This window comes from Poecilia reticulata, linkage group LG12 (genome assembly GCF_000633615.1).
Source record: "Poecilia reticulata strain Guanapo linkage group LG12, Guppy_female_1.0+MT, whole genome shotgun sequence".
Taxonomy (NCBI): Eukaryota; Metazoa; Chordata; class Actinopteri; order Cyprinodontiformes; family Poeciliidae; genus Poecilia; species Poecilia reticulata.
Genome location: NC_024342.1, coordinates 2,253,606 through 2,268,804, shown reverse-complemented (window position 1 = coordinate 2,268,804; position 15,199 = coordinate 2,253,606). Strand labels below are relative to the sequence as shown.

At 43.5% G+C, this 15,199-nt stretch overlaps 1 protein-coding gene across 2 annotated transcripts in view; it reads right to left on the bottom strand.

Annotated features, from left to right (window-relative positions):
• myo18b (myosin XVIIIB) overlaps positions 1-15,199 on the bottom strand; it is a 61,730-nt gene that overhangs the window by 25,670 nt on the left and 20,861 nt on the right. For both annotated transcript variants that reach the window (XM_008423197.2, XM_008423198.2), the window contains exons 15-33: positions 14,848-15,040; positions 14,082-14,162; positions 13,840-13,960; positions 13,510-13,657; positions 12,186-12,369; positions 11,956-12,106; positions 8,954-9,063; positions 8,798-8,863; positions 8,584-8,712; positions 6,753-6,896; positions 6,205-6,294; positions 6,002-6,121; positions 5,758-5,863; positions 4,417-4,541; positions 4,171-4,325; positions 3,833-3,956; positions 3,024-3,224; positions 2,833-2,943; positions 894-998 (exon numbers count right to left, since the gene is read on the bottom strand). In XM_008423197.2, coding sequence (XP_008421419.1) covers positions 894-998; positions 2,833-2,943; positions 3,024-3,224; positions 3,833-3,956; positions 4,171-4,325; positions 4,417-4,541; positions 5,758-5,863; positions 6,002-6,121; positions 6,205-6,294; positions 6,753-6,896; positions 8,584-8,712; positions 8,798-8,863; positions 8,954-9,063; positions 11,956-12,106; positions 12,186-12,369; positions 13,510-13,657; positions 13,840-13,960; positions 14,082-14,162; positions 14,848-15,040 — 2,464 coding nt within the window. The remainder of the gene's footprint in view (positions 1-893; positions 999-2,832; positions 2,944-3,023; positions 3,225-3,832; positions 3,957-4,170; positions 4,326-4,416; positions 4,542-5,757; positions 5,864-6,001; positions 6,122-6,204; positions 6,295-6,752; positions 6,897-8,583; positions 8,713-8,797; positions 8,864-8,953; positions 9,064-11,955; positions 12,107-12,185; positions 12,370-13,509; positions 13,658-13,839; positions 13,961-14,081; positions 14,163-14,847; positions 15,041-15,199) is intronic.

Here is a 15,199-nt window from a genome sequence, read left to right as displayed (position 1 = left end):
TTTTTTTCCCCCAATATAAGCATAGACCATATATTGTATATACAAAATGTATTGCAATAACAACCAAAAAGGGCACTATATGTTTAGATGTAATATTTGATACAAGTTACTATTAATATAAACTTACAAAATATATTTACCAACATATGACTGGAAACATATTTCAAATTATTCTAATATATTATTTAAATATATGTTGTACTATATATATTAAATTATATATTGATGATGCATGTATTACACAATACAGTAATGAAATAAATTGAAATATATTCACAAACATATTTGTAACTCTATATCTTTACATATATGACCAATACATTTACTATATAAATCATAATACATGATGGTGGATATTTATACACATAAAATATACAGTGATACACAAACCCATACATTATATTCATGTTTAATATTTTCCAATAAAGGGTTAATGGAAAGCAGCAACCATTTCAAAATATTATATGAATAATGTAACATATTGTTTAATACACGAATCATCAATATGTAATTCACTGTATTTCCAACATGTATTATAAAATGTGTCGGGAAAATAACATATTAGAATAAATTACAACACCAGTAATACAATTGGTAGATATGTTTTCCTTTCATAAGGCTGAACACTGGATGAGCATATTATAAGTTGAAAAGTTTATTCCACTTCATGACTCGAAGCTTTAAATCAATATTAAGAAATCACTGACTGAAAATGTATTTGTAAGTTAATTGTCTTATTTCAAGTGATCAGAGATATTTACACTAGAAACTAGGTACAAATATACTGGGTAAGATTGGATTGGATGTTTTCTATCTGGTGACAGAATAGAGCAAAATGAGAGAAACCTTTCTTCCCTCGCCTCACTTGTAGGTGAGTTTAGGATCGAGCTCACCTGCTCACACAACGTCGCTATGAGTCCCTCCAAGTCGTGTTTCTCATGAATCACCATCTGCTTCTCCTCGTACTCCTGCTCCAACTGCATCTCCAGCTGCTTCAGCTGCACAAATACACACACACACACACACACACACACACACACACACACACACACACACACACACACACACACACACACACACNACACACACACACACACACACACACACACACACACACACACACACACACACACACACACACACACACACACACACACACACACACACACACAGGATTTCAGTCCTAGACAGCAGAGAGCGGTCAGTGTGTTCATTCCAACCTCTGTAGTTCTACTAGAAAGATGTGCTAGGGAATGTTCTTCTTTCTAACAGCTGCTCCAACCACTCCAAGCCCTGGCTTTCTAACCAAACGGTCAGATAGAGGTTTCAGCAGAGTAGCAAAAGCAAAAGAGGTGGATTAGCAGTGCTAGCCAGCAACTAGTTATGTCGCCCAGGATGTGTTGCTGTGCAATATCATCTCTGCTGCTCAGAAACTGAGCTGTTAGCACGTCATGACGGTAAGACTGTCTGTCTTCAATCAGAGGCCTCTTCAGATTCGCTGCAAGACTGACTGCTACCGGAATTCCTTCCATCATCCACGACTCTCTTGAAGGAACTTGGATGACATGAGTTATGACAACATTTTACTTCTTGTTTTTGATAAAGTATTTTTGAATTTAATTCCTCAATAAAACATTTTTAAAAAGGAGCAGCTGTCAGGAGGTTTAGAGCAGTGGTCCCCAAACTTCGGCCCGCGGGCCAGATCAGGCCCGCCTCCACATTTGGTCCAGCCCCCTGAACAATACCAGAGAGCATTCAGAGTTTTTTTCATTTATCGTATTTTCCGGACTATAAGCCGTTTATATGAGGAATCATTGGAAGTCTCGGTTACTTGCGCGCCAACATTGAGCCACAAGCAGCAAAATGAGTAAGGAACAGATCAGGTGTCTTTGGAAAGTTTCTTTTTCAAAGGGGAAAAGGCCCAGAGAAGAGACAGGAGAATGGATTTATCCCGGACTGGTAGGTGAGTCCCATGTTACAAGCCCGCTTTGCATAACATGCGGCGACCGGCTGCTAATGAGGCAATGAAGCTTCAAGCTGCTTTGCCATAATGACTAACGGGAGCCCTGAGAAACAAGCTCAGGGCTCCCGTTAGTCATTATCGTGTGGTAAAATTTTCACGAAAGTAAAATGTTCGTTTTTGTGGCGCTTCTGTTATTTTGAAGGGATATATAAACATTACGATAGCAACCAGAGTCAGAGCGTTTGGGCTGCGGTCGAGAGGAGATGAGTAGAGCTTGTGAGTCTTAAGTCTGGTTTAGACGGCAAGATTTAAGAATTGTCGGGCGATTCTCCAAACCTCTGTGACCACAGAGCTGATAAAAGTACAACAGGTTCGATCGGTTCGTGTGTCCAAGGCAGGAGCAACACGAACCGATTCCAGTCACAAACATCCCGATTCCAGAGGATAATCCAGATAATCGTTGTGGAAAACCTGGAGTGGCAGAGATATCTACAGCTTATATGTTTACTGGTTAAAAAATAAATAAATAAATTTGGGGGTTGTGGTTTATAGTCCAGTGCGGCTCATAGTTCGGAAAATACGGACTATAATCCTTCCTGGATTTTTTTCTGTGAAGAACCCAGTGAATGTTATTTGATTGTGCTTTCTGGAAAACATATTTTTACATTTAGGCACTCCTGCAATTGTCACACTTACAAACTGACTCTGGCCCCCACCATAAATGGAAAAAGTTATGTGGCCCTCACAGAAAAAAGTTTGGGGACCACTGGTTTAGAGTGTTAACAACCCATATAAAACATGTGTTATATATTTTACATTGGAGAAAACATCTGTTCATCATGTAAATCTGCCTCCCCTGTCAGACCCACCCGTCTCTGGGAGGACTTATGGACGTCCTCCAACTCTTCTTCTTTGTCCTCCAACTCCTTCTGATGCATCTGCTTCATCCTCTCCACCTCTATCTCGAACCGCATGTGGATCTGTTGGGTGAGAGGTGCAGATGAGCCGCGGCGGCCGGCAGACTGGTTTGTGCCAGCCCTGCGCCGCGCGGCCCGTCAACCTGCTGCTGCTGCTGAATCTGGGCGGACAATCTGCTCATCTCCTCGGCTCTCTCGCTGGCCTGGCTCTCCAGGAGGCGGATCTGTTTCTTCATGTCAGGCACCGAGTCCGAGGCCAGGTCGACCGGCAGGCTGAGGTCTCTGATCTGAGCGCACAACTCCTCCTTCTGCTTCTGCAGGCGACTCATCTCAGCCTGGCTCTCCTGCACACACACCAGAAACACAAACAGAGAAAATGTGGAGGCTGACGGCGCTGTGCCTGACCTGCTGGAATGAAACAAAAACTATCCAATGACTTCAAATTAAAAGTCTGAGGTAGTATCACTACGCCTGTCACAATAACAAAATCTGCTGACTGATAAAGTATCCCAGAAGTTGTTGTGATAAATGATAATATTGTTGTTTTTTTTGTGGGACTATTTACAAGTAAAATAATGGTAATGCAAGAACATATTCTGAAAGATCAATAAAAGATCAATAATGAAATGTAACACATTTTCCAATATCCTAAATAAATAAATAAACAAAACAACAGAAACAACAAATAAAATGAATCATGACGTCTCTGTAAATACAATGAGACCAAACATCAGACTGAAGATTTTTGTCATTCAGTTTTTGGTAGAAAAAGAGAAAAGAGAAAAATCATTATCACAAGTTGTTGGGCTTGTTTTAATTTATCATATGTTTAATTTATTTGTTGCTTACTGTGTCAGGCCTAAGTACTGGTTTCTATAAAAACTAGTTAAATTTATTTTCAAACAGTGCCATAAACCAAACACTGACATTCCTTAATGAAACACAAACATACCTGCAGGCTGCAGCGCAGGCTGAACACTTCAGAACCCAGAGCTGAGTTCTCCTGCAAGGCTTTGTCCTTCTGCTCTCTCTCTCTGTTAGCCTCCTCCAGAGCCTGGGCCAGCTCACTGTCAAACCTGCAGCAACACACACACACACGCACACACACACACACACACGAGTTTGCTGGCTGTGAGGAAAAGTCTTATTACAGCAGTGAAAATGAAGATATTCCAAAAACATGATGTAATTAGAAACACCATTAACAGGCATTATGTATTCATTAAACAGCCAGACATGAGGAGGAGCAGTGGAGCAACAAGGTGACGTGTGTCTGAAGGGAAGGTGAACCTTCTCTGTTTGCGCTCCAGTTCATGCATGCGACTCTGCAGAGCATCGCTGAGTACTCTGGCATCCTGGAGGTCAGAGGTCACCCTGCGACAGTGGCGTTTCAGCTCCGACGCGCTCCTCCGAGACTGCTCCAGCTGGGCCTGCAGTGTTGCTACCTACACACAGACACGTGCACACAGGTGGTGTTACCTTGAGACTTTAACGTGCTGCTGGCGCTGCCGTGCACGTCGGCGCGTCCCGCCTCACCTTGGTGTCGAGCTGCTGTCTGCTCTGCCTCTCCGTCTCCAGCTTCTCCTCCGTCTGCTTCAGGCGCCTGCGGACGAACTCCACCTCGGTCTGGCAGCACTCCAGCTGCATGGCCAGCTCGCCCTCTGAATGACGGGACACTCGGGCATCAGTTTGTCTGAGACTCAGTTCATTGAAACTTTGTCCCGTCAGGAGTTCCTGAGGTCAGGTCACCACACTTTTCTTGAGGAAGTTTTATTAAATACCTTGATTCACAGGAACAAAGTGCCTGATGAAAGCTACAGTTTAAATCAGGAATAGTTGGGCTGGAGGATATGACTGAAAAACATTTCATGATATAAGGGTTTCATATCAGCTGAGGTGAATAATTACTGTTAAGTGATTTTTTTGTTTGTTTGTTTGTTTTAAATATCTAGTGACATGACTTTTCTTGTTTTATCGACAGTTTTCACTTCATGTCGTTTATTTTTAAGCAGTTATGCGACAAAACCATTAAGGGTCAGTTTTATGTATTTTCCATACATAGTGACATTTTATAGTACAATCAAGTAACTATGTTATCTTCATTTGTTATAAAAATGCTCTATGTATCAATGACTTAAAAAAATTTGACTTTGCAATTTGATGCCTTGAAATTGGGCCTCTGTCTCTTTAAAAACTGCTTCTCTGATGTGCAGTTCCATCAGGTGTTTGCTAATGGCTGCTGGCTAGTCTGAAGGAGCTGAGTGGAGCTGCTCTGTGATGAGGAATCTCTGAGGAGGAGCTTCACCTTGAAGCTCCTCCTCATCCATCCAGGCATTTTGCACAGCTGAATGGTTGCCAAGGAGATAAAAGAACTTTTCAAACATGCATGAAAGAAACAAACCAACACTCCAGGTGTGTTTTTGATGAGGAAATTATAACTTGATGTAAAACTCAAAGAAGACTATTTCAGATAACACTGCCCCATTCAACTGCTGCTGCACATGTCACTCAACAGGCTGTTGCTAGGTAACCAAAGAGTGAGTTAGCTGATGCTGCCTCCATTGCTTAGCTGACCAAGAGAGGTTGAGCAGCTAAAGCCTTCCCTCTGCCTACATCCCCCAGAAAGCAGTGCAGTTCTGGATCAGATTTCAGCGAATATTCAACATACTGAATCTTGAATATTGTATGAAATATATTATCTATTGATATTGATCACATGTCTATTGTGATATATATTGTTATTGATTTATAGTCCAGACTTTTCTGCTGTTAAATCTCTCCATTCATGTTGTAACATTGCTGCATGTTTGGTCATTCAGCAGCCAAATCTCCGTGTGTTTTTGCTTTTTGTCTTGCCAGCAGACTTTCCTCTCGTACCTGTTGCAGCTCCTCTCTGACTTGCAGCAACGTGAGCTTTCTGCTTCTCCTCCTCCAGCTGCTTCTCCAGGGTTTCCATAGTAACCTTACACTGGTCCAGCCGAGCCTTCAGAAGTCACAAATTATACAACAACAAAAAAAAAAGACGCAAAAGACGAAAATATTTTTTTATTTGAATCATTAAATTAAAATAGACAACAATCATCATGCAAGAAATGTCAGGTGACTTAATTAGCTGGCTCACCAGCAGGTCCTTGTTCTCCCGGCTGAGTCGAAGCCTCTCTGCCCTCTCCACATCCAGAGCCTGACCCACTGCATCGCCTCGGAAACGCTCATCGCTTAGCTCCGATGTCACAGCGGTAACCTGCACATATAGATCACATTAATAGCGGTGAGCGTTTGTGTATGTGTGTATGTGTGTGTGTGTGTGTGTGTTGCAGCTCTAACCTTGGTCTCCAGGCTGTCTGCTGTCTGCCTCAGCTCGTTCCTCTCCTTCTCAGACTTCTCCAGGCGGCGCCTCAGAGCCGACACCTCATCCTTTCAGAAAACAAAAGAGAAGCTTTTACTGAGACACAAACATCCTTTAAGACACATCACAAACATTTGCTGGATGAATTGCTGTTGCTTTTTTATTGTTTCCCATCACTGAGATCAGCTGGTGTTAGATGTTTCTGTCAGATGGTGCGGATGCTGCTGCAGCTCACTTCTGTTCTGTCTGCTTTTACCGTCACTTTAAAGAACAATGGCTATGTCTCTTTAAAAAACATGACATTTTTCTAACTGAATTATTAGATCCCTAAGATGCATCATTACAGCCCATTGGGGCAGTACTTTCTCTTCAGTCAGACGGGTTTCCTGGAAGGTTAGGATGTTTCTCCTCCATTAGCAAGATCCCCTCACTGAGTTTGAGGGGATCTTGTACATAAATATGAACATAAAACAAATTCTTTATTAAAAGGAAGTGAACTGAAGGAGGTCCATATAAACGTCTATACCTCCTTGGCTCTCAGCCTTTCATTGTCCATGTTCACATCGAGCAGAGGACGCAGCCTGCAGAAAAGTTTCCACCAGCTCCATTCGGCTACGGCCTTCAGAACCCGCAGGTTCCTCTGCAGACACCTCACCGCCATCTGCTGCACCTGGAAATAAAAACACACACATACGCACGCACGCATGCATGGACGCCACACACACACATACACACACACACAGGCAGAAACAGTAATGTAAAAAGTCTGAGGTAAAACCCAAAGCTGAGATCCAATAGTGAACTGATCTCATTACAGCAGGAAGTGAATTGATATTCTGGAGGCCAACTAAAACTCTGGAACCACATGAAGAGGTTCAGAGTTCAGAGTTTTAATTCAAAGATGTTTTCAAAATCCTCTATCAATTCATGAAGTCTCAGATGTCTTTGACACTCCTACTGATACTAATCACTTATGTAGCCAACTTAATAGCTCTTCATTTATGTTGGAACCAATTTCAACTTCTCTTCAAAAGGCATTTATTTCCTAAAAACATCTGCATAATTTGTAAAAAAGTGTTTCTAAATACAGAATGAAACAATTAATAGAGCTGGCTGTGCACATTTTACATATCTGCAGTGTTTAACAAGAGAGCAGAAGAGATTACGATGAAATTTTTATGATCTGTAACTAAAAGTGTTTTTGTTTTAAAACGGCTTGAATCAACACATCAAAGTGCTTTAAAGATTTGCAACAAGAAATCCAGACAATATCATCATCGTCATATTCTTTCTAATCTCATATTAGATAATATTCTTTCTAATAATAATATTTTTGTTTTTACATTTTGAAAATCTGATATATTATGCACACTTGTGTTTAGTTCATAAAACCCCCATGACATTCCTGCTGGGCCTGAAGAACCACTTTGAGATCATATAGCATGACTACAGGGCGCCCTCTAGAGGTGACTGAAGCATCCCAAAATCTGGATTGTTTTTACCACACTGCCTTCACTTTTATTGTTTTGAGTCATTCAAACAGCTTGAGATGATATAACATAGTTATATCGTTATCTAGTTATAAAATATCGGCACATTGGGCAAAATTACAGATATTAAACCAGATTATCTCTTATTGTTGATGAAGGCAAAGAAATTGTTAAACTGCAGGTTTGTAGTTTGGCGATATAGTTAATTATTGTGCTGACTTTTCACCAATTCATAACTTGATTAGGATCAGCCTGTACATGACTGCATGTTTTTGCTATAACCTGCTGCCACGCATCTCATATCTCCTTCTGAAAAGTTAATGAAGTGTTGTACAGTGTCTGTGTGTAAACAAAGAGTAAAATAAAACAAATCACATGAAGGCTAAATATATAAATATTTATCTTAAGTAAATAAGAAATATGTTAATAATTAGTTTTCATTGAAATCTTTAGTAATTTCTACTGCAGAACATCATGAATTATTTTATTCCTCCACCTTACAAATCAAATCACTCAGTGGAGATAACAGGTGGCTAATCTGCAGGGTGACCAATCAGGTATTAGTGAGGCCAAGCAGCAATTTATTTTTTTTTCTTAATGTACAGAGAGCAATAAAAAGTCATAAAAAATTATTTGAAGTTAATGTGTCTGATTTATGACAGAGTATTAGGGCTATTGTAGACACAAAAAAAGGAGGAGTACATTTTCAAGCTCAGAAATTGAGATTAATCTCAGAACTTTTCTTGAAAAAACTTGGAAACTTGGAGTGATATTATACTGTCTTACTCTCAGTCTGTATTGAGACAGACGGTGGATACTCCTGTATCAGAGCACAGCCTGGAGTCAATGAACCGGACTGGAGCTCACCTTGAGTTTGCGGTACTTCTGACGTCCCAGATGTCCCTTGCAGGCGGCCTGCAGGTAAACCAGCCACCCGGTCACCTGCTGTTCCCTCTGCTGCTCCAGGTATTGCAGCACACCTCTCTTCATAAACACCTGAGAGCCAGCAGAGAAAAATAGATTTCAGTCATAACTGACTGACTCCTGTTGTACCATCCGATGGCTCCACACCCGCTCTCACCCTGCTGGCTCCGACCACAATGCTGTTTTTATCTACGTCCAGCTCAACTAGCAGCTCTTCCACTGCCTGACACACAAAGGAGAGGGAAAAAAAGCAGATTCATTCTGAGTTTATGATATTTTTGTTCATGTGAACTCCAGCGATTCACTTCTGTACCTTTCTCTCATCATGGCTGACAAACATGGAGGCGTAACGCTTCATAATTGGAGGAGAGAGAGCCTGGAAATGACACCTGAAGTCACTGAGCGTCATGTGTTCTGGATAACCTGGAGAAGGAGAGGAAAATATGGCTTTATATACATTTCTGTTTTTTAATTTTTTTATTATTGATTTAAAATCCGTTGACATTTCTATCTTTATAAAGGAGTTATGGAACTACGGTATGCAAGTCTCCATCCATCCATCCATTTTCTGCCGCTTATCCGGGGTCGGGTCGCAGGGGCAGCAGCTTCAGAAGAGAGTCCCAGACTTCCCTCTCCCCAGCCACTTCTTCCAGCTCCTCTAGGGGAATCCCAAGGCGTTCCCAGGCCAGCTGAGAGACATAGTCCCTCCAGCGTGTCCTGGGTCTTCCCCRAGGCCTCCTCMCRGTGSGAYGTGCCCKGAACWCCTCACCAGGGAGGCGTCCAGGAGGCATCCTTACCAGATGCCCGAGCCACCTCAWCTRGCTCCTCTCGACGTGGAGGAGCAGCGGCTCTACTCTGAGTCCCTCCCGGATGACCGAGCTTCTCTCTCTAAAGGAGAGCCCAGACACCCTGCGAAGGAAACCCATTTGGCCGCTTGTATCCGTGATCTCGTTCTTTCGGTCATGACCTAAAGCTCATGACCATAGATGAGGGTGGGAACGTAGATCAACCGGTAAATTGAGAGCTTCGCTTTTTGACTCAGCTCTCTCTTCACCACGACGGACCGRTACAGCGCCCGCTTCACGGCAGAYGCTGCCCCAATCCGCCTGTCGATCTCCCRCTCMCTTCTTCCCTCATTCGTGAACAAGATCCCCAGATACTTAAACTCCTCCACTTGAGGCAGGACGACCCCCCTGACCCGGAGAAGGCACTCTACCCTTTCTCCAGGGCCTCTCCAAACTCCTCCCGCGCCCGAGTTTTTGCCTCAGCAACCACCCGAGTTACATGCTGCTTCGCCCGCCGGTACCCATCAGGTGCGTCTGGAGTCCCAAAGGCCAAAAAGGCCCGATAGGACTCCTTCTTCAGCTTGACAGCATCCCTCACCGAAGGTGTCCACCAACGGGTTCGAGGGTTGCCACCAGGATAGGCACCAACAGCCTTGTGGCAGCAGCTCCGATAAGCCGCCTCGGCAATGGAGGCGCGGAACATGGTCCACTCAGACTCAATGTCCCCAACCTCCCCCGGAACGTGTTCGAAGTTCTGCCGGAGATGGGTGTTAAACCTCCGTCTCACAGGGGACTCCGCCAGACGTTCCCAGCAGACCCTCACTGCACGTTTGGGCCTGCCAGGTCTGACCGGCTTCCTCCCCCACCTCTCTACCTGGTGGTGAGCCAACTCACCACCAGGTAGTGGTCAGTGGACAGCTCCGCACCTCTCTTCACCTGAGTGTCCAAGACATACGGCCGCAGATCCGATGAAACTATGACAAAATCGATCAGCGAACTGCAGCCTAGGGTGTCCTAGTGCTAAGTGCACATATGGACGCCCTTATGCCTGAACATGGTGTTCGTGATGGACAATCCATGACGAGCACAGAAGTCCAACAACAGAACACCACTCGAGTTCAGATCGGGGGGGCCGTTCCTCCCAACCACGCCTCTCCAGGTCTCAATGTCATTGCCCACGTGAGCGTTGAAGTCCCCCAGTAGAACAAGGGAGTCCCCAGGAGGGGCACTCTTCAGTCCTCTAAGGACTCCAAGAAGAGTGGGTAATCTGAACTGCTGTTCAGCCTGTAAATACAGACAACAGTCAGAACCCGTCCCCCCACCCGTAGGCGGAGGGAGGCTACCCTCTCGTTCACCGGGATAAACCCCAACGTACAGGCGCCAAGATGGGGGGCACAAGAATGCCCACTCCTGCCCGGCGCCTCTTACCGTGGGCAACTCCAGACTGGTAGCACGTCCAGCCCCTCTCAAGGAGACTGGTTCCAGAACCAGAGCCATGCATCGAGGTGAGGCCTCGATGCAAGGAATTATGCAAGTCTGTATTTATGTAATCAAATAATCAAAAGGGGCTCTGATGTAAAAACTATAAACTAACTCACTTATCACTTAAAAGAAAAAAAAAAATCAGGGCAGCTCAGAAGAAATAAAGTTCTTGCCTGAGTGTACACTATGATGATGTCAAACTCATTTTCATTCAGGGCCATATCAAAAACCTTAATGTTCTTAAAGGAACGGTTCCACCAGAACCGGATCTCAGAGTGCAGCTGCACTCTGAGAGCCGGCACGTCCAAACCGCCGCTGCTTGATAAAACCAATTAATCTGTTAAAATATAAATAAATAGCTGTTCCTCTAGGATTTTGTGGTCTGGTTGAGGCAGCAGCCACTTAAACTCAATGCTTTTATCAACTTTGAGAAAATTTGAAAGAAGAAAGTTTGAAGATTTCAATTGTGTTTCTTAGTTAATTGAAACACCACAATTGTGAAACTGTGTGTTTTTGACATTAGCAGAATATTAATAAAGTTTTGCGTACATTTTGTAATGGAAACACAGCTGCTGGCTCAGCATCTTTGCAGTTTCCTGGAAGTTTGTTCGGGATTTGTGGAGAATAGAGACTGAATGTTTGGTTCCAGTAGTAGGAGTAGAGACAGCGATGCTTCCTGTAGTAAACGTGTTTATTGTACACACTAAAATAATGATGGTGGTTATCATTTTACTGTAATTAAACACACACTCCCATAGTAAATCTAAGTTTTCTCTCAATATTTTTTTGATGAAATTTCTCCTTGTTTTGTTCTTGTTATGTCCCCTCACATATTCAGAAACAATTTTTTTTTTTTTTTTTGAATGAAAAATAATTTTCCATTTTTGGGAAGGCAGTAATTTTGGGTTATAGTCTGATCACTGCATAACTGACAGAACCTGGTGAGTAACCAGTCAGTTTGTTCAGCTGTAGGTTGTCCTGTTTGATGTCTCTGAACATCTTAACTCCTGTGTTTGTACGTGAAGATGGTCTGAGGTGAAGGGCCAACCTGTGCGGTAGAGCTGCAGGGCCGACAGGATCTGGGTGGAATGCAGTTGCACTCTGAGAGCCGGCACGTCCAAACCGCCGCTGCTCGATTTTGCGCTGACACACTGCAGGAACACCGGCCTGGCTCGGCGGATCAGGTTCACCAGCGCGTCCTGCAGGACCGCGAGACAATGACAGCCGTCATGCTTCTGGGGTGACGTCAGAACGTGGTGACGGTAGTGCCATACATACCGCCTGCAGCTTCATTGCTATACACTGGGAGTGTCTGCGTATGGCCGCCATCCCGCCGCTGAAGGTTTTCCGGATGATTCCGTTCCGCTGCAGGGCGCGCTGGCTGCCTCCCTCCAACCCGGCCAGGCCGCGGCACAGAGGGCGCAGGGAGATCCTGGGGGTGAACATGGCCTTCACCACGCCTCTGAGGAAGGACAAGAGAGGAGTTCAGCACACGTTCCAAAACGACGAGGCAGCTGTAATCCAAATATATGACTCTTCATCAGAGCAGACAGAGCATCTGCATAGCGTAGCATGGGGTTACGCTTTGTTATAAATGGCACATTATTGCCACTTTGAGTTGGACTTGTGTTAATTCAGCAGCAACACAAGTTTAAAAGCTCACACTGGTGGATGTTCATGGTGTCAAAAAAAAAAATTAACCAGAAGTGTAGGAGGTATGGGTCAGCGATACGATCGTAGAATTGCATTGTGTTTTTTGTGGTACTATTGTAATAATGATAAAAATTAGGATACCAAAAACCTCATCCTACATCAAACACTTCTTATAGAAAATTGGGAATTTTTTCAAAATTGATATCTTTCCATTAAGCAAATGTATATTTGCTATTTCAATTTGCATAGTTTTATGATTAATGCAAACACAGCTACTGATGATCCGTCCAATATTCTCCAGCTGAGTTTCTATTACGAATGTGCACAAAACATTTTTAATATTTTGCTAAAGTAAAAAAAAAAAACACACACACACACACAATTTTGCAATTGTAGTGTTTCCATAAAAAAAGAAAACTTAAGTTCAGAATTCTGCCATGGTGCCAGCACTAATTATCCAACAGCCAATCAGAGGAGACGTCTGCTAATTAGCTGCTGAATACAAACTAATGTAATGTGAAAAATGTTTGATGAAAAACCATTTTCTGGTACAAAGGCTTTTTCGTGAGAAACGTTTTTTGTTTAATATTGTGTTTCTATTGTGCAGTTTTGAGGTTAATGGAAACAACTACTATCCTTCACCCAAAAGTCCTTATCTCACTGTGAACCTATTGAGTTCATTTCATTTCCTTTCACCACAACATTAATAACCAAACATCTCACAGAAGAGTAAAATAAAACAAACAAAAAAACAACAACCTGTAAAACATGTTGAGGCAATAAGGGGCTGGTGTGTAGGAAAAATGTGATAATAACCACCAGAAAGCCTTAATGACAACAGTAGATGAAGACTGTGTGTGACTGTGTCAGTAAGAGAGGACCGGCCGTCTTCAGGCTGTCCACCTGCTTCTGGCCTTTCAGCAGATCAATATGCTGCATACATACTCACATGGTGGAGTTTTGGAGCAGAGTGATGGCATTGAGAGCAGACGGGTTGTTCTGGATCTGACCGAACCATCCTGAGAGGTCGTACCGGACCGGGTCACGTCCCGTCAGGTGGCTCACCTCACACTGCAGCGGCTGCTCACACTGACGCACTGCAGACACACACACACACACTTCAGTTATGTCACTCTGCAGGAAACCGCCTGCTCATACACACAGGGTATGAGCTCTGGTTATAAGTGTGTGTGTGTGTGTGTGTGTGTGTGTGTGTGTGTGTGTGTGTGTGTGTGTGTGTGTGTGTGTGTGTGTGTGTGTGTGTGTGTTTGATATTTACCAGTGTTGTTGTAATACTGACAGACTCTCTGCAGGGCGTCGCTCTCACAGGAGGAGGGCGTCACCATCTCTTCATCCAGAACCCACAGCAGACCTCGAGGGTCTCCATCTGCTGCCCGGACCTGAAACACACACACACACACGCACACAAAATCACACATGTAAAATCATATACACAGCTCTTTTTTAGGACAAAATCTGTCTTAAAAGACATGTTAGGAAGCGATGTGGTGGATCTCGTACCTGCGCAGGCGACTGATCGATGGCGGACACCACCTCTGAAGAACTGCTGTCTGGACCCTCGAACGCCACATGAATCTTCTCCTGCACCAGGAAACACACACAGCTCTAAACGTCACAGCTGTCTCTACATTCACACACTTCAGTCATCCAGTTGTCCACCAGTTGCTGATTATCTGTGTTTCTTTCACTAGAAAGTCCTTCACTACACTTTTAATACTTAGGGGTTCAGAAAGAGAGAAATGCTGAATGAGGGAAATGTGAGGAGCAGTGAAAATCTGAGAGAAACAACTTTCAGTTTATATACCATGAAGTTGCAGCCACTTCAGTGTTTATTTTTCGGATCAACTCTAAGTAGTGGCTTTCAAACCATTTTACAAATAAAACTATTACAATGGCCTAGTCAAAGGCTAAGGTTTATTTATTTATTTATTTATTTATTTAATCTTTAATTCACCAGGAAAATTAAAAATCTCTTTTGCAAGAGAATCCTGGCCAAGACTGGCAGAATCACACAGAGATTATAGAACATTCACGACAAAACCAGAAAAAGCTAACGTCATCAATAAATTGATCAAAAGATCCCCAGTTGAAGCGTCAACGAAGGAAATCTAATTCAGAATCTGAATTCTGATGTCATCAGTGACTCTCTATCAAACCTGACCAAGTTTAATATATTTTGCAACTGCAGCCAAAATTTGCTCCTGATTTTACACCATCTTTTGTTGGTGTATCACATAAAATCCCAACAAATTCCACTGCGTGTTACCTGTGCATATCTCTCCAGTGTGTGTGTGAAGGTGTGTGAGTGGTAGTGCTCCAGCAGCCGCTCCTGCAGGTAATTGTGACACAGCTCTGACCAGCTGGCCCCTCGCTCCTCCGCTGAGTGTCGGGGGTTCCTGAGGCCCGGGGCGTCCACCACCATCACAGAGGCTAATGCTAGCTGCTCACTGCTCAGAGCTCTGGAAGTGAAACAGAACCGACGTCACACCTGCTCAGGTTTCTGCAGAAAAGGCACCAGAGCTGTCAGGACAGAGACAACTTCTCCATAAGTCAGAGGAGTCCAAAGTGACGGACTGATTTTAAACAGGCCCTATGGCAAATCAATAAGGGGCTTATTT